Raw genomic sequence first — 24710 nt, forward strand, 5'->3', positions numbered from 1 at the left:
TGTCTAACAGTCCTAGAGCGAGCACTGCTGTGCTAGAGGTAACAACGTAAAAAAACAATGTGCCCAGGCAGCCTCCAGTGTAAGCACATCATTCCCAGTTACAGCTTTAGAAATGGACACATGTGAGGGGGGGGGAATGCAGAATACGCGCCAAAGTGAGCACAAAGTACGACATGCTGAATGAGACGGTGAGGTTAAGGGCACTTCTACGTCAAGCCAAGGCTCTGTTCAGTCAGAGAAGAAAGTTCAAATGAAATAAAACAAGACAAATTCAATCCCAAACTCCAGCTACGTTGTCATCGAGCCCTTGTCTCAAGCTAACTCGTCGGGCATTGTGTCAAATTCAACACTATTCACGGCCACTACAATCTTAGCCATTAGAAACTATTTGTGCTTTGTGCCGCAAATGTTTTTGTATGAACACATTGAAAGCGTGGCAGCCTGGATCCCTCACAGTTAACGTTAAATAACATTTGTAAGGTGGTTTGGGGTAGCTTACGTGCTCTACAACATTCAGACGTAGAAGCTGTAGATACCAGAGAGGAGCTACTCACACATCAAAATGCTCATTTTCTTAGAAGTTTTTTTTTTCTTAGTAGGACCTCTGAAATGTTTCACATTGGTTAAAATAAATTAAAAAAGAAACAATAATAGAGGTAAACATGTATCTAAATGTTGTATTAGATGAAGATAGCATTCCAAGCGTTCTACTTAAAAATTACAAAAAATGTAGAATATTTTTTTGTTCTTTTTGTGTTTTACATTTTTTAATTCAATTCACTTGTGCCAAATTGTGCTTCATCATTAGCATGGACTATTGTTTTATCTTTTTTTACATTATTTCTGTGCAATTTTTTTTGACAATTCCATCATAAATCTCAGTATTTCACCTTTCATTAAAGTTAAAAAGTGTTTTTTTTTTTTCCTCCTCCATATTGTGGCTCTAAAATGCCCTTTTACTATAGGGCGGTGCTCAATGGACAGTTGATAAAAGCCATGTATGAGCATTTACACAGTGAGGTCAGTAGATTCATTTATAGGAAACGTGCTGATACATTAGCTGGGGCTCTAGTGTTCATGGTAAACATTAGTTTACCTCTCAGATCTCCCAACACTGCAGTGACCCTAAAGGGATCATCAAACAGTAGATCATTGTTGCTATTGTTTGGCACAAAGGTTTGTTAGATAAAGGTTTTTCCATCCCAATCATTGAAAAGGCTTTGAATCATCAGATAAAGACGGGAAGACCATGTTTACTGTAGTGAGCTAATGCGCAGCTTCAAAGTGTGTGTGAGGCGAGAGGTTTAAAAGCTGGACACGGATTGGGGGAAAAAATAAATAAATTCAAATGCTGTTGGACATAGAAATCGTTCAAATTCTTCTTCCAAACGCCACAGAGCTTTAGCACTGAGGAGAATGTGGGGGCGCCAGGTTGGTGAGGCTGTGAGAGTTTGTGCAGAACAATGGCAGACGAGAGAATCTACAGCTTCACTGACATTCAATAGCTGCCCAAGTTATTGCTGACATATCCAACGTATGGCCTGCAAAACGCAAGTGTCGACACATCTGTCAAAGTATTTACAGAATAAACCACTAAGTGTTTGTCAGTTATGCCCCCCCCTCTACCCCCCACCAAGCCAAACATTCCACAATTAAAATATATTAATATTACAGATGTCGTTTCAGTTCTTTCTTTCTCTTTCTTTTTTTAATAAAATTACTCCTGACATAATTACAATAATGCCTTTTTGTAGCAATTGAACAGAATTGCATGATACAAGTTCACAGAGCTCAGAAATCTACTAAAGTCTGACATGCAAAATGTTTCAAAACAAGACTGTATGTACCTTATGAACAAACACTGACATTTTCTTTAAGCCACTTTTTATCTTCTTTTTTTTTTTTTTTTTTTTTTTTTTTTTAGTATTTATTACAACTTCATAATTAGTTCTTATATTTACAGGTAGAGAAATTGCAACATAAGTGCTGGAAAAATCCAAGTATATTTGAATATTTGTATACATTTCTAGGCGTTACATAAATAAATTTATATAATATTATATCATATATATATATATATATAATCTTGGGTTCAGTCCTCATCACTGGAGTCTGAATCGTCTGAGGATGACGAAGAGCTTCCAGAGTCTGAGGAAGATGAATCTGCTTTTCCAGAACCTTCAGGACCACTGTTGTCTTTTTCTGCAGAATCCTCCTCCTCGTCTTCCTCCAAACCCTCCTCTACATCCTCATCCTCCACCTCTACCTCTCTGTCCCTTGGTGCCTGAGGCTGCTCTGCTGATGGTCTTGGGGGAGCAGAAGGAGGAGGAGCAGGCACAGCGGCGGGCTTAGTGTCTGAGCTCTGTGGCTGAGAGGTGGACACAGGGAGGTTAAGGCCTGGAGTGAGAAGCATCCCTGGGTAAATCATACTGGACAGTAGCAAAGGGTTAAGAGACAGTGGGTGAGTGGAGGCTGCAGAGGCAGCTGAAGCACTTTGTGTGGTGGTGGTGGTGGTAGTGGTGGTGGCAGAGGAAGAAAAGGAGGAAACAGAGGGAGGAGTTGTGTTGGTGCCTTCTGTCCTTTCTCCTTTGCAGTCTGAGGTGTTAGCGGCTGCTCTGCTCACACTCCCTTTCACCTTCTCATCAGAGCTGCCGTCCTGAGCAGCTTTCCCTAGAAGGCTGCTCATACCCAGAAGATTTGGCAACCCAGTCATACCAGAGAGCATCATAGGAAACATGGCAGCCAAGTTGCTGGCGGCCAGGTTCCCCGAGTCAGTGGGCAGCCCCATCAAGCCGGCAGTGAGCTGCAGTGACTGGAGGCTCTGCAGGTTCTGCTGTAACGCCTGCAGGCTGTTCAGGTCCATCCCCGACATGAGGCCGTTGGTCAGCAGAGGGTTCAGTCCCAGGCCAGAGGACCCGGGGCTGGATGTGGGTCCTGCTGCTGCCTTAGCCAGAGGGTTCTTGGGTCGTCGTCCACGTCGGCTCACCTCCTCTGGAACAATGGGTCCTGTCAGGATCCGGTCAAACATGCTCTCTGGGAGGTAGCCCTGAACAGATCACATTTATATACACAGAGTTAGCAGGAATGGACACCATGGGCTAATAAAGGTGAACGATGGCCACGTTTACATGAGAGCTTTAATTTCATTTATTTATTTAGCATACATTAAAAAAAACAACAATAAAGGTAAAAGGAGGGAATGAAGCCCAAAGGGCTTGTATAAGAGCTCCACCCATTAAATTCCCCTTCAATTCAGAATAAAAGTTAAATCTCTTTAAAAACCTCTTTAAAGTGACCTTGTAAACACTTAATTCCACTTTAAACTTATTCCAGTCATTCTGCGCATGCTCTCCATGTCGCGATGATGCGCTGGTGACAACATAATTCAAGATTGCCACCCGGACTTGAGCTGACACTATTTATTTAATAAGAGTCTTAGAATATATGGATATAATGAAAAGAGTGGATGGATGGAAGCATAAACGTGCGGACCTTCACACGGACACACAGACACTGGCAAACAAAACACAGAACTTCACTTCACTTCTTCTTGCTTCTCTCAACGAGGACAGTCGCACTCTCTGTTTCTCCCTCCTTCCTTCTTATCTCTCTCCCAGCTGCTGCTTTGTCTGGTCTTGTGAGCCTAACAAGAGCCTCTCTCTGTAACTCATCCAAAACCGGAATAATGGAATTAATTAGTTGGTCTCTCAGTGCTATCGATCAGATTTTTTCGACAAAAAGAACCGGGGGTGGTGAACCCGCATGTCCAAGCGGGACGTTTGCGGCTGGATACACCCTCGACCCTTGGAACAAGTGGCGAGTTGTGTGTCTGTCCATCCTTTCCGTGGAAGACGTGGAGGACATCTACATGATTGGAATAATGATAGTAGGCATGCTGCTGATCGGAGCTGGTGGCTTCCTCATCTATCGAAAAGTCCGTACTACGCTGGCGACTGTTTTGGAAAAGCTGCCAGTGATTTCTGAAGGATGTAGCAGGGCTCTGAACACTCAGACTCATGTGTTGATCGATATCAAAAGCAAGCAAGAGCTGCTTTTGGATCGTCTACGCATTATGGATAACAACTGGGAGAAGTTGGAGACCTGGCTTGGAAGTGGAAACTAGGCCATTCATTGGATTACAGCAGAGAGACCCAGGACAGAAGGCTATTGAAATTGACATAGCCTGTATCAAATCACATTGCTTATCTCCCTTTCGGCTCCCCAGCCAGCCAAGGCTAAAGCCAAGGTTGTCTCATCTCTTATCACCAGGAAGTTTCTGCAGACGGCGGCTCTTACCCCCACTCCCTCCCCCCGCTCCTTCCCTACATTCCCACCTGGAACTGTTGATGCTGAACTTTTCCACACGTCATCTGGTTGTCAGTAACGCAGCTACAGGTCTTCAACTTCAAATGCCTCGTTGGCCATCTTTCCCCACCTCCCATCCGCAGCTGCATGGAGGCGTGGTTGCAGCGCCCATTGGCAGCACGCCCATGTCCCCAAATAGCTGGAATCCTGCTGTTCTTCCCACCTGACCCCCTCCCCCAGCCAACCTCCCACCCAACCCTTCCCACATGCCTTGTCTCGAGTTGTTTGACTGTGTCATGCTTACATTTATGTTTGCAGAGGCGGTTTTTTTTCCTGGTTTCACACTGCTTTCTCTGTTTAAGGAAATCAGTTTCAAACTGGCAGTTTTTTTCCCCTCACCCCTCCTCTCCTCCTGTTGTTGATCCCTTCTTCACCTAAATATGTGGGCGCCGCAAAAGGCTGCTCCGGTGTGTTGATGTGTCTTCTTTCACTGCAACTACCAAGTCAAATTCCTCGTATTGTTCTAAACTGTACCTGGTCAATAAAGCTGATTCTGATTCTGATTCTAAAAACTTGCGGATCATTATGAAGTTCTGTAAAGTCCTGTATAGTGGAGGTAGAACAGCTGTTGCTTTAACTGCTGGCTTTGATTGACCAAAGTTCAGTCATCTGCCTCCTTTGTCCACTACTCTATCTCCTTCTCCTGCTCAGCGGACCAAAGTCTAATAGTATGTAATAGTTGAACTGCTGCTTCTATGTTGTAGCCAAAAAGAAAAGGTTTGTTGTGTGTTTTTTCCTGATAAGCCGAATAAACCTGTTTTTCATGTAAACCTCAATTCAGAATTACTATTTCCATGTAAACACAAAGCAGAACATTTTAATTATTCCTAATTTCATTTGGAATAATTCATTCCAATTTTTAAAAAAAACATCATGTAACCTTGGCCATTAGGAGTATTTACACCAAGCATCCCAGGAATGTACCTGGTTGTCTTTCCTGGGTTAGAATTAAACATGATTACCTCATCTAAACCCTATTCCATTAATTCACATGGGTGTTTAGTGACTACATCACTGCCTTACAATGAGCTGACTCAGAAACATCTCTCATTACGATGCCGATATTGTCGTGTGCGTCAAAACTTCTGCGCTCAAGGCCAACTTTAAACTCTCAGCGTGTCTAATACATCCAGTAAAGACAAGAGTGGGAGCTCAGCCATACACACCTGATTAGTGATTACAATCATCAGATGAAGATTACACCACGTCTTTGACCCCAAATAAGACTCATATTTATTCTCTGCAGTCAAGAGCTCATGATACTCCAACAGCAAATTGTAATAAAAATGACAAACCATTTCAGACAGGTAAACATGTATGGAAGGAGGGATTCATTTCTATAATAACAATAAGTTAACCTAAAAGCTGTTTACTCCCTGTAATCTAGTAGATAAGCTCTTCCGTTAGTATGATGTGTGTTTTACTCACAGACTGTTTGACCACATCAGCCCATTCTGGTGGGACTCCATATTCAGGGTTCTCCTGCAGGAACCGACAAAGGTCCTTCAGAGGAGGAGCAAAAGCTCCACCAACCTGCACAAGTGAGAGTTTTAATTTACACAGTGTTTGCTGTGGTACATACTAGAGCACATGTTATTAAACAATCTATGATAGGTGGAGCCACAAACCCACCTTGCGAGCATTCTTCCTGTTGATGATCTGCACTCGCTCCTCTCCAGTCAGGCTGTTGACATCAATCTTGTTGGGGTTCCTGCAGCGATGTCTCTTCTGCTTTGGTCGACCATCCTGGAAGTGGAACTGCATCTGCATCTTATTTACTTCCTGAACATAGAATCAAACAAGCAAGTGTTGGAGAGAGGAGAAGTGGAGGATATGAAGCTTTTGTTTGTCTCTCATTGTTTAACCTCTTAAGCCCCAGCCACTTTTCGTTGAAAATCTCATACGCATAACAAATAACATGACCAACATGGCAAAATTTTGTTCAGAGTGAAGTAGGACCCTTAGTGGTTACAGATGATGTAAAACCTTGGAAATATATGATACTGAGTGACAATGAACTATGTTTTAAATACAGAAATCTGTAGTCCACCCCAAACAAACTAGAGATTTACATCAAATATAAAGCCAATTATCATTATCAAAGTCTGTAAAAGCAGGAATAATTGAACTAATATATGCACATCAACTGCAGCAAGTTTGGTGATAATGACAAACATAAGGCCAAAGATACACATTTTAGTACAAAAAAGTTCAGGTGGCAGCCCACTTTGCCAAACAGTGCCAAAGTTTTCCACAACTTTGGAAACAAGTGTGTAACTATAATGTGTCAGTCAAATTGATTCAAAATCATTGTTTGTTTTATGTTTGACCACTAGATGTTGCAATTTGGAGCTGCCCCCGCCAATGGGTCCGTTGGGGTTGAAGAGGTTTTAAATGTGTCCCTTTTCTCTCTGCATTACAAATCAACAAACTATTCATCAGCTGTGTGTTGTAAAATCTGAGTATCTGACTTGTATTAAATGTAAATCTTCATTCTCTTTTACTGAAAGCCAAGGTGTGCACAGCAGCAGAAGTAAGACAGACTCACAGGGATAAAGGCTCCAGTGTCTGCCACGAAGCCTGGATGCTCATTCAGCCACTGGTCCAGGTCTCTCCTCCTGGGGGCATCCTCTCCTGCCAGTCGTGTTCCATCTTTGAGGTTAATAACAGGCACCCTGCTGTCAGTGTCTACTGGGATTAGACTGGCAGCCTGGCTAGAGCCAGGCATGGCGAGGCCCACCTGACCGATGCCACCCCACCCTGGAGGCACCTGGGAGTGGAGACACATGGACTTTTATCACAACTTCTCAAAAAAAAGTCACAACATTAGAGGAACTCTGAGACATTTTGGACTAATCAAGTCTTAAGCAAATTATTCAAAGCAAGAAACAAAACAAATTACCTGATCAGGAACTTGACCTCTGTTCATGAACAGCAGATCCATCCCTTCCACGTTCTTTCTCCGCCCTCTGCGCTTCTTTACCAGCGGTTGGCCATCTATGACTCCATTTAATCTCATCTGATCAGTCGGACCTGGAGGAGCTGAGGGAGAAGCAGGTGTGTCCAACATGAGGTCCAACTTTGATGTGGTTGCTTTCACAATTACTTTATAAAGGATCACAAATAATCTTAGTGTTTAGAGTAGTGATTCCCTATCAGGGAAAAAAATATTTGGGAGTTATTTCCATATGAGTGAGGTATTTCCAAATACCTCAAAATAAAAGGATTTTCACCATTTTTTTAAGAATAAAGTTCTTTGAAAACAAATCTTATATCAAACTTCTAAATCTAAAAAGAGTCTAAACACCAGCAATAAAAGAACATAGAGTCTAAAACCTTGGGGCCAGTTTTTCAAAAGGTTCAATCTGGATAAAATGTATCCAAATTTGGTAATCCTTTTTTTCACTATCCATGGTCACGTAATTCACCTTACTTTTGAGTTGGTTTTTCAAAGCAATATCAGATTGGATCAAACTCATCTGGACCCTGACCAACCTCCTGCATTACTAGAACAGGACGTGCAACAAGGGACGCAATAGTAAAACACTATTTCTGATTTGGATTTGTTTTGGATTTCAAAAACCAGTTATCCCATTGCCATTGCTTTATTATTATATTATCTTTGCATGCAATAATCTAAAAAAAAAAAACAATATTTTTGATAGTGATGAATATACATCAATCAGTGACCAAATTAAATATTATTTGTGGTCAATATTGACAGGTGTTTGGTTAAAAATAAATGCACACCAGCTTCACAGTTCCACAATTGAACATTATAAGCTTCTCTGCCATCTGGTGGTGGAACACAATGCCATTATAGAGGTGTGGGATACGCACCACTCTGGAAGCTGCACTGTGCTTTAGTGATGTCAGCCAGGCCAGTGTCTGAAGCGCTCTGCAGCTCGTGCAGTCGGGCCAGGTACTGCTGCTGGGCCTGTGGGCCTTCTTCTGAGTCCAGGGGCCTCTTCACAGACAGACCCTGCTTCTGGAAGGTCAGCTTCAGGCCTCCCTCCTGCTGTGGAGTAACAAGACTGTGAGGCAGAGTAAAATATTCACAGGGGACAAACACAAAATAAAACTACAAGAATGGTCTGCCTTACCAAATATACATCGGAAACAAAAGTTCTTGTCAATAATGTGTTTTTAGAAAATGCATTTCAGATCTTCTCTTGTTAGTACTACTGGGACACATGGACACAGAGTTGGTAGTGCGTAGCAAGGAAGAGGAAAGCCTGTTCAATGTTTTGACTGTAGCTGGAAGCGGTGCCAATTCGATAGCTCATGTTAGCATTTGAAGTGTCTATTTGAAAAGCAAAAAAGTGGAAGGTATTTAACTGACATCATCCTTCAATTAGTAAGAAAATTAAATTAATCTGTAAATGACAAAAATACACATCAGTGAACCCAAAGCTTGCTAAGCTGCCTCGAGGCAAACACCTACAGCATGGGTCTTCATTTCAATCAGATTATAAGACATACGAGTCTGCAGAGATTTCAAACAACCGCATTATATTCTTATGACTAAGCAATGCGTGTGCATGTAATCACATGCCTGAGAGCCCCCTACAAATGAAGTGTGTGGGAAAAGAGAGGAAGGCTGCTATTAAATTAATCTCTTCTCCTGCCAGGGATTCAAAACCACTAATCATCCCCAAAGGAAAACCGGAAGAAAAAACGGAGACATGCTGAACATGATGGCTAAGAGCGGTCATGGCGATGGCAGCAGCAGCAGCAGCAGGAGTAAGAGGGACCTATGATTAGGGCGAAGCGGAGAGAGGAGAGGGAGAAGGGGCAAAATTCAACATACATCGTTGAGCTTCACTGAGAACTCCTTGTTTTCTGCAACATGCTTGGTCACCTTTGACCCCTGTGGCGAGGCGGAGGGGTCCTCGCTCAAGCTGTTAGCGTTGTCCAGCAGCTTGGTGGTGTAGAACGAAGCCACTGCACTTCCGGGTTCATACACCCGACGAGTTCCAGGCCACTTGCCCTTGAGCACGGCCTGACAGATGCTATCCAGGCGGTTGATTATCACTCGGTCCTAAACGTAAGCACAGACACATGATTTAACTTCCCATATTATAACTAACACTGAACTGGAATGCCTCCCAGGTGCACAGTCTGAGAGTTTAGATGCACCTATAAGAGTGCCTGGATTTACCTTTGGCCAGTAGGAGGCAGCCAGCATGTATCCTCCCTGGAATGGTAGAGAGGAGTTGTTGGTGATGCCATTCTCAGCTACATGTATGTCCTGTGTCTCATCCTGTGTGGTGCTCAGAGACGCCACGCTGTCCTCATCAAAAACACCAATGCTGGCCACTGCAGGAACTGAGAGTGGGACAGACAACCAATACAGAGATTTAGAAACAGCTACAGACAATGGTTGGTATAGTTTAACTGAATACTGAAGATGGGTAAGAATTTTTCGGAAACACTTTATTTGAAGGGGTATACATAAGGCTGACATAATGCTGTCATTATACATGACACCTGTCATTAGAATGAATAGGGTGTCATGAAGGCTGTCTTTAAGTGTCGTACCTTAGTTACCACAACCCTAACTCCTAACCCCAAACCCAAACGCTTTGTTACCCTAACCCTAAAGTTAACCCTACCAAACATTAACTCCCAACCACTAACCCTAATCTTAACCCTAACTCAACCTAATCCTAACTCCTAACCCCTAACCTAATGTATAAAACTTCAAGTAAAAATTTTTAACTAAATGAACCAAATGAAGGCTTTAAAAAAAAAAAAAAAAAAATCAAGACATTTGCCTTTCTTCTTTACTTCCTCGCCGTCACTTTCACTGTCATCAGAGGACGAGGAGGATGATGAGGAGGAGGAAGAAGAGCCAGAAGAGCAAGATGTCGAAGAGGAGCTCGCTCGGGAATGTGATGAAGAAGAAGAGGATGACGAAGAGGAGGAAGAGGAGCGTGATGAAGAGCTGGAGGAGGAGCCATCGGAGCCGCGCCTGGCCTCCCGACGTCCTCGCTTGCTGCTTTTCTTGGGTTTCCTCTCAGAGGAGTTGGGAGTGAGGGGTTTGGTCCGAGCTGCCACCATCTGCCTCTCACTGTCCATCATTACTGAACCAGGCTTCGCCTCCTCTCCTGTGGGAGTAGGTGGTGCTGGAGGGGGGCTCCACATATCACCCTGTCTTTCCTTGCCCTCCTCCCCCTCTGAGGCTGGTTGCACTTTGAGGAATACCCCACAGGGATCCGGCTCTCTCTGGGTGGGCTGAGACAGTGGGGATCCTGCCATCATTGAGCTGACAGCCTGGTACTGAGATTGGAGGACAGGGGTGGAGGTATGAGGCTGATGCGCAGCCTTCGTCTGGCTGTAGTGGCGCTGTGCAGCCATGAAGCTGAGCTCAGGGTCTCTCAGGATGTGGTAATCGGTCCGACTCACTCCGTGCTTTCCAGCACCAATCAGCAGGTCTCTGTCATGGGTACCAGCATCCCACCACACGGGTAAGTCAGAGCTCCCCAGGCACAGCGACAGACGCTCATAGAGCAGTGGGTGCTGAAGGACTTGTTCCCTGACCTGACGAAGCAGCTCTATTCTATAAAGAGTACGTGAAGCTCGCTCCTCTGTGATTGGCTGGATGATCAGAGATGGGTCCACTGACGAGTCTGCAAGTGAGAGAAAGTACAAGGTCAACCAAGGCTTGTATGTGTTTATGATCAATCTCATCAGGCGTTCCTTTGTTCCCACTGCCATCAACACCACTGATTAACTCAATAACTATAACCACTCAGATCCATATATTCTATCATTAGTACATTTCTTGTGGGGTTTTTTTCTGCCGTTATTGTTGTTGTTTTGTTTTTTTATTATTTTATTTTTTCTAATTTATGTCTGTCCCACAGTCGTATACTTGCACTATTATCCTATGATGGTTTCTTGTTCTTAGTGTCTGCTATTCTATTGTGTTGCTCCAACCTGTGAATTTCCCCTCTGGGAATCAATAAAGGTCTATTTTATTCTATTCTAGTGCTTCCATGCTAGCATTGATGAGCTGCAGTGGAAATGAGCTTTCCCCAAAATAAGTCTGCCTAGCACAAGTGAAGGAAATGTTACAGGAAAGCAGCCTTCTCTCTTTTAAAGTTATATTTTTCAATTTAATTTAGGAAGTTGTCTCTTGTCTTGATGTGAAACACATTTTAAAAAAAAAAAAAATGAAAATTAGTTTATTTTACTTTGAATGTGATTAATCATAATGAAATCATCCTTTAATTCAGATTCAACTGGATTCACGTTGAATAGAATTTTTCATCAATAGATGTCTGAACAAATAAAATAAAGTGCCAAAAATTACATTTATACAGTATATGTACATAATTGTCACGTGACAGGTTAATGTTACTCTACTGATGGTGCGTTTCTGCAAAAGTAATTCTCCCCTGTACTTAGGATGTATGACATACAGTATATACATTATCATTGCCACACTATTGTTTAATATATACATCTATAAACAAAATTTCACAATTGCAACTGAATGATTGAGCATTTCACTTGAGGATTAATTGCATTTCTCTTTAACTTAGTGAGATATTAACAGGCACCAACAGTCATGAGAAGACATCATGTTCTACAGTAAAGAGGCACTTTATGTGATTGTTCACATCTGCAGTTGGATTACCTCTAGTTTACTTTTGTGTTGTAGGGAAAGTCAGTTAGTCAACTGCCTGACTAACAATGCTTGAAAGGGATAGCTTGCTTGTGTGTGTGTTTGTTTATAAAACGTACCTCCCTCTTTGGGTGGCAGGCGACACACCCGTCTGCACATAGCGGTGAAAGCACAAAGGTATTTCTGCAGGCTCTCGTCAGTCTTCTTGTGCAGCCGAGCCATGGCTCGGAATTTGGTCCAGTCGAACCGCCCCAGGATGGGTTCAAAAACAACACCGAACGTGGACACTACACGGTAGAAGTCGGCTTCCTCTCGCCTGGTCCATCTGTTCATCATGTGATAAGATCTAATCAGGTATGTTTCCTCTGTCACAGTGTAATGCCAACAGTAATATTCTGTTTTTAACTTGTTTCTCAGCTGTTATCTGCTCTCTGACCTTTGCTGTCGTTCAATCTTAGCCACCATCTTGGGGTTGAAGGGGTCGTTGAGAGTGGGTGGCAGTGGGCAGAGTGGAGCAGGCAGTACCATGGTGGGCGGGGCCTGAGACTGAGTCTGGTGGATGTGGAGGATCTGTCGGCTCTTTGTAAACCTCTGAGAGGCTGTGATCAATCGTCTCAACCTGGCTGTCAACACTGAGGGGGACGGCCAGTAGCCACTTTCACCCTCTGCTGATAGAACTACATCTGGATGTAAAGAGAGGACAAGCACATCTTAAAATTTGAATACATTTCATCAATATCTAACCTAAAACTACCAGGCTTCATCTGTTTGTGGGGATGCTGTAAGAAGAAAAACCAGGATAATTCAGTCACTGATTACATACGTCTCCATTAGGCATGTGAATCTCCATCACTGACAACAATTCGATACATACCTTGATACACTAACAGCGATAAGATACATTAGCGATACATTGAATCCCCTGGCGATACGATGTGATACAATTCACTCTTGTTCCAGATTCGATACGATTTGATAGTGATTTGATGGCGTTTTAATTCTACACATTACGATACAATGCAATTTTGTGCAATACGATGCAATTTAGCAAATAAGTAGCTGGGATTCAGTATGGTACTAGAGGTAGAGGATTCATTGTATTCCTTATAAGCAGCAAATTTAACAAAAAGTGCACATTTTGCTGTTAATCTCTACTATGCATCACTTCACACAACTTATTTTTGGCCTCTTAAAAAGCACAACAAAAAACAGGCCTTTTCACAAGTAGTGTTGTGATTTAGAACCACATTCAACATAAGGAACAGCAATGGGTTGCTCACATTTGGAACCTGTTTTATCACACTGTCTCAACTTAAACAGTAAACAGTAAGACAATATCACTCTCAATGAGTGACTGAAAGTGACACTTTCAATATTACAATGTCCATATTCCTGTCTGCCACACAAATACTACAGTTTTGTTCAAAATTATTCAACCCCCACTGCAGTGAAGTGTTTTAGCAAGTTTGAAATTTATTTTTTACCTTGTTTATAATCAGATCAAATAAGGACTTGTAAAGTAAACAAATTCACCTTAAATTACAAAAATATTTTTGTTATATACCAACAAATGTCCTTTTTGTGATTTCCTCACTGGCAAAATTATTCAACCCCTAAAGACCACTCTTTAGAACAGAGGTTTCAATCAGGCAACAATTAAGCAAATTTAAAAGGCCTGCGATACTCGGCTCCTTTTAGACAGTTAATGGTGTCTTTGCAACATGGTGAAGTCCAGGGAATGGTCTAAGAAGTCGCATCGCGCACATTTGTATCTAGATACCGATTCATATCCATTAATCTCCACATCCTTTGTCCCCATACTCACCTCCACCATTGTCAGCCACAACTAAGTCCCCTGGAGAAGAGGCGTCATCCTACATCAAAGAGAAATGAGCGCGTTATTGGACTGACAGGAGTCCAGCATCACAGTTCAGCAACAACCCTTTGTAACATTCAGCCTCATAATGAAGGGATGAATCCCACCCCTAAGAGAACAGAGAAAGCTTTGACCTTACCTCCATCTCTTCTTTCAGCAGAGCTGGAGCAGGCTTGTATTCAGGATCATCAACATCCCTGCACACACAAACAGGTTTGTGTAATTTTTGTAGTTGAAAGTTGTAAATGTGACCAGGTGATGTAATAAAAGTTTAGTGTTGTTGACCGACCCGTCCATGATGTCATTGCCTCTCTGTTCAGCAGCGATGGCTTTCTCGTCCGGTCGTCCAACTCGATCCAGGAAGCACAGAGTAGGGTCTGCACGAATAGTGTTGTACTTCTCATATCCTGAAATGCATGTAAAGATATAAAAAAAAAAACTGTTAGAAGAAATATTGCACAAAAGTACGAAACACTAATTGTGACAATAGAGAATTAATTCAAGGAATGAGAAAACTGCCACAAACCCATTTGACATTTGGAGTCACCATTCATTTTTGGAAGTACATATTTTTCATGAATATATAATTATTATTTATACCATGCAACAACACCAAGGAGCTTCCTACCATGCTTAAAGACTCCAAGCAGCAGACACTTATCAGCGATGGCATCCCACCACAGGGCAGGAACCTCTGAATGATCAGGGTCTGGCACCCAAATCTTTATCTCACTGTGAACAAAAACAATAGCAAAAATGTAAAGGCTTACAAACCCTAAATACAGTAAGCTACATATCAGTGAATTATAAGTCAAAACTTCTTGTCATTATTGGATATAAGGAAAATATATTCACAATATGCTTAATTTTCCAGTTACCCTTAAACGAAAAGCACCATGAGGCAGTGTTGGTAGGAGTGTGACAATATCTCGATACGGCGATATATTGCGATATTTTTCCGTATTATCGATATGCTCCCGCTAAGTATCGATTTTTTTTATTTTTTTTTTCAAAACCTTTTCTGCTTTTTCACTAAAATGTGCAGGTACCTCTTCACAAAATTTTGTCACTGTTTGTTAAACCAATATATTGTTTACTGGAATATTGCACTATACTGGTGTCACTGGTAAGAAAGACCCTATTTTTTGTTTACAGAAAGCACTATTGGAGATACTTATTTGTTTACATTGGAATGTTGACACTTATTTACAGAAATGTTGCATTAAAATAGTGTCACTGTTCATAGGACACTTTTTCAATTTATTGTATTTCAGAGATATGAAATAAAAATTGTATTTTTTCACTTAATCTTTTTTTTCTTGTTATGTCATAGATTATCGTAGATTGATTTCTGACCAATATATCAATAATTGCAGTATCATCATATGGTGAGATAATCGTTATCGTGAGCTTTGTATCTCGTATCGTATCGTATCCTATGGTGAGGTACCCAGAGGTTCCCACCCCTGAGTGTTGGCCTAATGTTTAAGGAAGCAGACTCATAACCAGATTCTCACTGGTACAAATCCACTGTGGGACAAGTCCCTTAACCCTAACTGCTTCCAGGTCTTCATTGGGAATGAACATTTGTTTTCAATGACTTATTTGGTTAAATATAGATAAAATACATCATTGTGACTTTTACCAGAACCTGGGATTTCCCACTTAATCCCAGGTTCTGGATTAAGTGGGAAAGGGACTTCGTGTGGGCAGCTTTTTATTTGATTTATTTGAAAATAAAAAGTCTATTCAACAGTTCTTGTTTTGGATCATTACTTTACCTGAAAATTTACAATACCATATTTGAAATCATTTTTTGAAATCTTTGTAAATATTGAACCATAGAGTGTGCTGATGTTTGATGAAAAATGTAGTAACTATTTTTTCTCTCATGATGTCTGTTTCAACCATATGTAATAGAAGCAAATATTATAGAACTTCCCATTATCAGCCAGCAGGTGGTGCTCTACAACTGATTTTGCTAAATGTGATCATCAATTGGTTTCTTCAACAGGTTGATGACTTATGTTAACCTCATCAGCTGAACATGGCCTGTCCTGTTGTCATTCTACATAATAACAGTGTATTAGGTTAAAGAAGACGATTTCATCCCTTGATTCATTTGCACTTCTGCTGTTGAAGTAATCAGATTTTTTGTAAAGGTGTTAAATTAAGTTATTTTACTGGCAAAGCTGCAACATGTTGAGTGAAGAAGCCTGTTTGTAACCTGTGAGTAAGCGAAGGCTGAGCTCACCTGGCGTCTGCACCCTCCAGCACCATCTGGGACTGGGATCCAATCACCTCCTGTTTCAGGTAGTAGAGCATCCTGACCCTGAGGAGCACCCTGCACAGAGGAAACCACCCACAGGGTTACAACACAGGCAAGCTGAGTCAACAGAACCAAAACACACATACTGTATACGTCTATATGTGCAGCTATCTGATCGACCAGAATAATGAATAGACATATGGTGAATTATTGAGAGACATCCAAACTATTCTGTGTCCTTAAAGATCTAAATTCAACTTTTTGTTTCTCCTTCATTTTTGTGATATTTTAAACCAGAGGTAGGAAACTTCTATCACAGCAGGGGCCACAAAAATATGTCTGTTTGATTGAAGGGCCACGTTATCAACGTTCATGTCAGCATTTAGAATAATAACCAATCTGAGCATTAACGCAGGAAAGAACAAAGTGTTCTTATAGTAATTTTGTGTGTTTTTCTGTCGTTCTGTGTATGTTTGTTGTTTTCTTGCTTGCTGATTGTGTTTTGTGCATTACTGTTGTCCATCTGTGTATTTCTCCTGTAAAATGTATGTTTTTTGGAGTCATATTGTGTATTTTGTTGTCATTTTGCATTTTTTGGAGTCTTTTTTGTGTATTTCTGTTGTCATTTTGTTCATTTTTGTAGTTGTTTTGTGTGTTTTTTGAGTATTTTCTGTGTTTTTCTTGTCTTTTACTAAATTTCCCTGCAATGTTATAATTCCTTGTATTTTTTTTTGTGTATTCTTGCTTTTGTTTTGTGTATTTTTTTGTCATTTTGTACGTTTACTTTGGGGGCTACACAAAAATAGGCAGAGGGCCAGCAGGCCTCCAGTTATCCATGTCTGCTTTGAACAGTAAATGTAAGGCCTGTCACAGAGCAAGTCCGATCACGTTCCTGTGTGAGTCATTGCATTATGAAAGCTGACATACGTTTAAATGCTGACAAGAAGCCCTGAGCAGCTTTACAGCTCTGCTCCAACCAGCAAACAAACAGAGAAACATGTCTCTCCACTTGCGGTTCTACTGGCGGCAGATGAAGGATGGGAAGTGGTGGTTGATAACGTAGAGGGTGGCTGACTCACTGGGGAGGCATTAGCTCTGTGATGCATGATCGCACATCACAGGGAGCCGCCTTTGAGCGGAGATGCAGTGAAGTGGTGGGAAATGTGGTGGGCTGGTGTGCTGAGTTGCAATGTCTGGTAAATCTCTGTAATGATGAAGGCACAGTGTGTAACCATTTCCTTTTCATTACTAAAGGTTGTGTTTAGGGATTGCCAACTCTCCTCTAAAATATAGAATTGACCTAAATTTAAACATAAAACGATGAATCCTTTGTTGAACTGATTTGTCCTAATTATCTGTGAAAATCAAAAATAGACGGTAAAAAAATATCTGCATTTTAAATAGTAATGAAGACTGAATTTTCTGGTAATCTCATTGCAGCCCGTTCCTGCTTTGTGACCAGAGGTGATCAGGCTCCAGGGTTGGCATCAATGACATTTTTCAATTACATCCTCAATTATCCATTTATCATTACAACTCAATTACGATTACGATGACTTGCATTTTTTCCCATTGTAATTAGAATTACAACGATTATTTTCCCCCTGAAAGTCAATTACAATGATGTTCTCAATTACTAAAGTTAATTACAATTTAACACAATTACCGAGCCTGAAATAAATAACCTGATAAAACATCATCTCCTCTGGTGTTAGCTTTCTGTTAGCATCTCTTATGATAACAGGTCAGTTTTGACCCATGTCTTAAATCAGTTGTAAAAAACACAAAAAGTATTACCTATCATCCAATTTGTTTCTCATTTCTTGGTTACCGTGTTAAGCTCCCTTATCCATTAACATATTGGTGTTAATCAATCAATCAATCTTTTATTTGTATAGCGCCAAATCATAACCAATGGTATCTCGACACTTTACAGTAGAGCAGTCTTAAGGACGGACTCTTCATTTTATGGATACACACATATGCATATATACGTATATACACATTATATTCTGGTGTGGGTGCCTGAGCCTTTTTTGTCTCAGTATATGCTCATAGTAATTTTATTTTTCTAATAGTAAAATAATAAATAAAAGATAATTGACTGGTAGTGGAAAAACTTTATATGAAACATATTTTAATAAATGTTAAAGAGATCCTCCATTGTTTTTGCAAATGTGGCCTAAAACCTTTGAAATGTTCTTATTAGAAGATCTATGCCGAACAAAACACATTATTTTGCATCATATTCATTTTTATTAACTTTTAAAACTGGGACTACTTTTACCCTGTGCGTTGCCATGTTGAAATTACGTCATTGATGACGCAAATCGCCCCTCCAGCCCATTGAGTTTAGCAGCTTTTTCAGTCAAAATAACAACTTGTGCAGCTTTGGGTTGCTCTAAAAATCAGTATAAGTTGAAAAAGTTGATGTTACCCTCTTTTGTTTACCGAAATTTGATAAACAAAATCTGTGAGCCGAAGAAATCTGTGACCGCAGGGGGTGACAGCTCTAACTCCGCTGTTTCGTAGGTGGCATGAAGAAGAGAAAAAGAGCTCCAGTTGCATGTATATACAGGCAACCAGGACAGGACTGCTTCTCTGAGCTCTTGTTGGCGTGACACCATCAATTATACTGCTGCTCTGAATATACTAAATGAGTAAAATAAAACAAAAAAAACTAAACAATATTTATACAAGAAGTACACAAAACGACAACAGAAATGCACAAAAAGGCTCCAAAAACACACAAAATGACTCCCAAAAACATATATTACAGAAAAATACACCAAACAACCACAAAACTATGAAAATGACTCAAAACACACAAAACTAAAAATTTATACAAAAAATACACAAAATGACAACAGAATCACACTACAATAGCAACAAAAAACAATAATTATACAAAAAATGCACAAAAACACAACAAAAACATACCAAAATACACATATTGACTCCAAAAAACATAAAATACAGAAAAATACACCAAACAGAAAAAAATATAAAAATGAGTAAAAAAAAGAAAACAACAAACATTTATCATGCGCATGTCCCATAGAATTAAACTAGGGAAATCACACATGCTACTTTACTTTGCACATGCAAATAAACCCCTTTATAACACTACAGTAGAGTATGCACACCTCTTTTACATCCATCCACTATATGAATACATACTTCCAACGTGCACTGTACTAGTTACTGTAGTTTCACCCACACATGGTGAGAGAAACCTTTGAAACAGCCGCTTTGTTTGGCGACAGCTTCAGAGACAGAGCAGAGGAAATCACATAGGAAAAGAGTGAATATCATCAAATATGGATTAAAAATGTCAGCAGGAATAAACTGAACTTTCAAACCTTAAAAGACGGCTGCTAACCTACTATACTGTATACTGCATTTCTATTATTATTTCTATTCTAAATGTCTGTGAGCTGGATTTATTAGACCATTGTGAGATGGGTTAGTTTTACCCTTCTGACTATGTGTTGTTGCAATAGTATTCACAGACAAAAAGCAACTAAAACCTAAAAAACTTTTCTCCTATTGTGATTTACAAGCAAAATTGTATATATTTCTTGTATAATTTTTCAATCATCAGTTAAAAGAAATTTGAAGAAGAATATGAATGTGATAAAAAACTACACTTTTTCTTTAATATATTGTATTTCCTTTGTTCATAACTTTAGGAAAATGAGTGTAGACTTATAATAGTGCAACTATTACTCATTTTATGTTACTCTGCTGTGAAATTAAGCAATTTCCCACTGGGATTAATAAAGGAATTCTGATTCTGATTATTATGTCTTCTCTTCAACTAAAAACCCCTCCATACTTTCATTTATTGGGATTGAAGGTTATTTATCACATCACTTTGGATCATGTGTGGGTCATGATTTCAAGGCTATGTTAGTTGAGAATAACTGATTTTTTAAGGTATGTTTAAGTACATTTAAGTTTGCTAAGTTTCAGCCACGCCCACCCCCCCCTTCAGATAGATGCCATTTATTTATAATTTGGAGGGTTGGCAACACTGTATACTTACAGAAGATATTGTCTAAGAAAACACATCTATAACAGACCCACAATGACAGATTATGCAGGTCACACGCCAACATTGGCACACCTTCTAACATCCCCTATTACTTAATCCCATGAATCACCAGATGGAATTTTACACATTTACTCTTTAATGAAATTAATTCTAGCTCCTGTTGGCAAGCTGAGGTGGCATTTTTGAACATGAACTGAAAAACGATCACTCCTGGTAAGCAGATTTACTTTCAGTTCCTTTGTATTAGCAACCACTTATCAAACACTTATTAGTAATGGAGCCACATTTAATGACTGCTACGTGGCTCTCTGGCCTTCCCTGCCAAAGCTCTCCACCAATGTTGACATAAGTTTGGATTCCAGCCCTAAGAGATAAAATGACATCCACTCTGGTCACAACTTGAATGAACATTGTGATGAATGAGTCCTAAGGCCATCTTCTATTGGCTACAAGGCTCTGTGGTTTATGTGTGTGATTGATGTCTACTGGGACCAGTCTGGAGTTGTGGTGCTGTTCAATCAGGAGTTGAACTTCGTAAGACTCCCCCCTCCACCCTCAGTCCTGGTTCCTCCTCTGGATATGAGTGCTTCATCAACCACTTATTCTAAAAATGGTGTACAAACATGAATGACGTCACTCACTGTTTTCTAGAACAAACTGTAAAAGGTGTAAATGTTGATGAAAGAGCAAATGACCAAGGACATACTGTAGTTACTGAAACATTAAAATTACCTCCACCAAAGTTGTCTGTTATCATGATTACATCAAAAGTACTTAACAGATTTTGACAAATTTTAACCAAATATAGACCTTAAACTATGGAAGATTACATTCAATGTTGGAGGGGATCCAGAAAGGGCGGGTAGATATGTACCAAAATTCATATTTCAATATTATTTCTCAAAATGGCGATATTAGATATAAATCAATATAGTCTTACCAGAAAGATAACAGCTAAAGTGGAACAATATGTTTCTCCTCTAAGGGACAGCATGTGTGAGTGAGTTCTGTAGTGTGGCTTGTTTAGGAGATGTGGGTTAGGACATCTAATTGTGCTTTGTTCTGAGAATTAGCAAAAGCAGCAACTCTTAATATGAGCATTTTAATAGAAAACAAGCTATAAAATTCAAATATATTGATATAGTCGATATTGTAATTTTCCATCGAAAACTCGATATATCTCGAATCTCAATATATTGCCCAGGCCCAGATCCAGAGCAATGTACTGATTCTGAATCAGTTTCAAAAAGCAGTAATTACTGGCAAAATTCCAAATTCATATCTTGTTTATAACTGACCAATAATTGACTGATGAAAGTATGTCGGGTTCGTTACCTGATTGAGTTTTATCCAGCTCGGATTTGGATTGTGCATTTCATTTAAATTTTCCTACAAAAATGGGGGTGCCCATATACTTGAAACTACTGTATAGTTAAAATAAAGATAGGAATTGAATGATCATGATACAATGATCAGGATCACAGGTCCAGATAACTGCAGATATCCAGAAAAGCTGATTTTTGGCACTTGGCGGAGGTATGCTCTTGTTCTAATTTAAAGTTTAAACTTTATTCATATAGCGCTAATTACAACAAAGGTCATCTCAAAGCACGATCAAAATATAAAATTTGTAGTAAAAAAGAAAAAACCCAACATATCTGGGACATATCTGTGTCTACAAAAAATACCATATGGATAAGGTACACTATACTGGATTCAATCATTAATTTTCAATAAAAAACTAATTTAAAACCTACTATAATTATTTTGTAGAAAACAGGCTCCATCAGCACTTTGTATAGTTTCCATTGGTGTGTAGGAAACAACTGTGTTTCCTGCATTCAGAACTCTCTGAAGGAAGCTCCCAAACACCTCCCACTTCACTCACATCCCACCAGTCACATTCCAGATTCCAAGAGTGAAAACCCATGTGTCAGCAAACTCTGTTGTCTGAATAGCCCTGGTTTTCCAGCGTTTTACACGTCAGACAATCCCTGGATTCAGAATGACTTGACAATGAAACAATGGGTAACTTTCTGAAAGCTGCAGTGTTCTGCATTTAGAGTTCCTATGGGCTGAAGCCACGAAATAAAAAAAAAAGAAGAGAGTAAAACGAAAGTCATTTATTCACTTTATATCTTGCTGGCCCATAGTTTGATAACCTCCATCTGCTCTCCTTAGTTTGTAAATTAGGTCGAACTGTGATCTTGTGAAGATTCATGCAAGTTACTTTCTTTTAATATGATGTATGCCTTTTAATAAATCAGTGGGCTGCCAGGTCCTGTTGAGGTTTAAGTGCTTCTTAATGACTGTGTCTTAGTCGAGCAGCGCTTAAAATTTGAGCCACGTTCAGAATGTCTTTTCACTTTGGGTTGGCGTGAGACGAGAGTAACGAGCATCTGCTTGTTACCATATTTTTAAAGCTGCCAGCAACAATTTCTATCACCTCTTTAAACACAAATAAAGACATAGTGGAGGCCTCACAGATCAATACTGTAAATCAAAGGTATTTCTTCCACAAATGAAAAAATTTACTAACAAACAAATGTTAAAGGTTGAATTTGAGAAACGTTTTGTGCATTGCATTTTGGGAATCCCATAGAAAATGAAAAGATGGCACCGGAGCAAAAAAAAAAGCAAGGATCGTTCAAAGGAGCATCATCCTTTTTTGTGGTTTTGTTGCAACGTCATGTTATCACAATAAATGTACTATTCAAGGTTAAACTGCGATGTTCAAAGTAACATTTCAGATTTTTAAGAAGTGATTACTTGAGTTCATTGGCTAGATGTTTATTTATAGTGTTTTTTCCATCATATGACGTCACTCCGTGAGACATTTAATAAGCCGTATTCTGGTGTTTCTGTGGAAAGCTACAAAATCAACATCTGCCATTGTTGGCACAACTTCAAATTTGTGAAAACACCAGAAATATTTTGGAAAGTCACTTTGTCAGTGTTTTCGGGGGCACAGTTGACAATGAGAACAACTTTTGATGGAAATAAGACACTCAAACAGAAGGAAAAGACCGGTCAACATATAAGAACAATTATAGTTTAGATCAGGGGTCTGCAACCTGCGGCTTTGGAGCCTCATCTGGCTCTTTGACTCTTGCAATGGCTCCTTATAGCTTTAAAAAATAAATAAATATTGAAATAAAGTTATTTTCTTACAGAGGCTATTAATGATTAATTACAAATAAAATCATGATATGACAATTTGTTAACCTAAAAATAAATCATGTTGTGCAATGACTCAGCACCTTCCTACTTCACCTCCTGCAACATCTACAGACCATTAACTTTCATTAAATACATTAACTAAAAAATAAATCTTCTTTATATATCATTGTGTTCATGTAAACTGAGATGCGTAAGAATTTGAAGATACAAGATACTGTTTTGTTGTTATTTCTTGATGTCAATTTATTTTATTTTATTTTAAACTGTTTATAAGATGACATTTACATGGTCAATATAAATCAAATCAAATGAAACATTATTCTATATAGATTTAACTGTATAGAATTTAATACACTGTATTGTCTTCATTGAGAAGGTATTTTTTGGCTCAGGGAGGACTTTAATCCAAGTGAGATGAGACAAAATAGCTCCTTTGGGAGTAAAGGTTCAAGACCCCTGGTTTAGATAAATCATGTATTGCACAATCCATCTAACTAACTAACTAAAGCAGTGAAAGGAAACACCTACTTGTTGCAGTGGTGTTTCAAGTGTTTTTTGTAGCCGTCATCCTGGAGCATGTGCTCTGGGTTGTGTTTCCTCAGCCACTCTGCTTTGTGGATGTCAAAAGAACTTGACTGGATTTTCACCTTTTTGCCCTTTCTACCTCGTGGGACAGGAGCAGACAAGCCTGGAGGAGAAACAGAAAGTGTTTGTCATGTGCCACCACATGTCGAGTTATCATAGCCTTGATGTGCAAACTCACCCAGGTGATTCTGCAGCTCTTTTGTGCGCCCGTCTTCTGTTGGGGCGATTAGGTCCCACATGAAGCTTTTGATTTTATCGTCTCCACGGTAATGAACCAGGCAGTAAGCCAGTAGGGCTCTGCAAATGGACTCCACATCCCTCTCAGTCAATTGCTTCTTAAAACGGCCATGGTTGAGAATATCTTTCCAACGACCCCACCTGGCAAACAAAAACGATAAAGATAAATAAAAATAAATACTTTGACAGAAAAAACACTTTCATTTTAAAAGCAGTTGCTGCTTCTGTTTCACTATGTTGCTTTTTAAAATGCTCTCCTCTTAAATTCTTGTCTTGCGAGTGGTACTGGCTTAAGAAATCTATCTTACCCATAGACGAGGAGGTTCTTCTCTACTCTGAAGCACTCTGTGCGGCCATAGCTGTTGAGGCGATCTTGGTTCCGCCTGAGCTTAGGTTTGGTGTCGTCGCTCTCGCTGTCACCCTCAGAGAGCTCTGCCAACTCGTCCTTGGTGGCGCTAAACGGCCTCGTCTGCTTCCTGACTCGTGGAGTGTCGATTACCAAGCTGTT

The 24710-nt window shown here is 39.9% G+C and overlaps 1 protein-coding gene across 11 annotated transcripts in view; it reads right to left on the reverse strand.

The window, feature by feature from the left end:
- Positions 1–92: 92 nt before the first annotated feature.
- Positions 93–24710, reverse strand: part of chd9 (chromodomain helicase DNA binding protein 9) — a 120579-nt gene continuing 95961 nt past the window's right edge. For 7 of the 11 annotated variants that reach the window (XM_028441790.1, XM_028441784.1, XM_028441813.1 and 4 more), the window contains 19 exons: positions 24511–24710; positions 24144–24343; positions 23909–24068; positions 16129–16218; positions 14503–14606; positions 14164–14281; positions 14014–14071; positions 13824–13872; positions 12435–12681; positions 12118–12323; positions 10143–10997; positions 9527–9693; positions 9176–9406; positions 8206–8383; positions 7268–7407; positions 6914–7135; positions 5998–6147; positions 5794–5898; positions 93–3046 (listed from right to left, as the gene is read on the reverse strand). In XM_028441790.1, the coding sequence (XP_028297591.1) occupies positions 2093–3046; positions 5794–5898; positions 5998–6147; positions 6914–7135; positions 7268–7407; positions 8206–8383; positions 9176–9406; positions 9527–9693; positions 10143–10997; positions 12118–12323; positions 12435–12681; positions 13824–13872; positions 14014–14071; positions 14164–14281; positions 14503–14606; positions 16129–16218; positions 23909–24068; positions 24144–24343; positions 24511–24710 (4434 nt within the window). In that variant the 3' untranslated portion in view covers positions 93–2092. Of the gene's footprint in view, positions 3047–5793; positions 5899–5997; positions 6148–6913; positions 7136–7267; positions 7408–8205; positions 8384–8468; positions 9120–9175; positions 9407–9526; positions 9694–10142; positions 10998–12117; positions 12324–12434; positions 12682–13823; positions 13873–14013; positions 14072–14163; positions 14282–14502; positions 14607–16128; positions 16219–23908; positions 24069–24143; positions 24344–24510 lie in introns of those variants that run through there. The other 4 variants (XM_028441797.1, XM_028441785.1, XM_028441795.1 and 1 more) reach the window with 4 other exon arrangements.

Source organism: Gouania willdenowi, chromosome 3 (assembly GCF_900634775.1).
Source record: "Gouania willdenowi chromosome 3, fGouWil2.1, whole genome shotgun sequence".
NCBI classification, from domain to species: Eukaryota; Metazoa; Chordata; class Actinopteri; order Blenniiformes; family Gobiesocidae; genus Gouania; species Gouania willdenowi.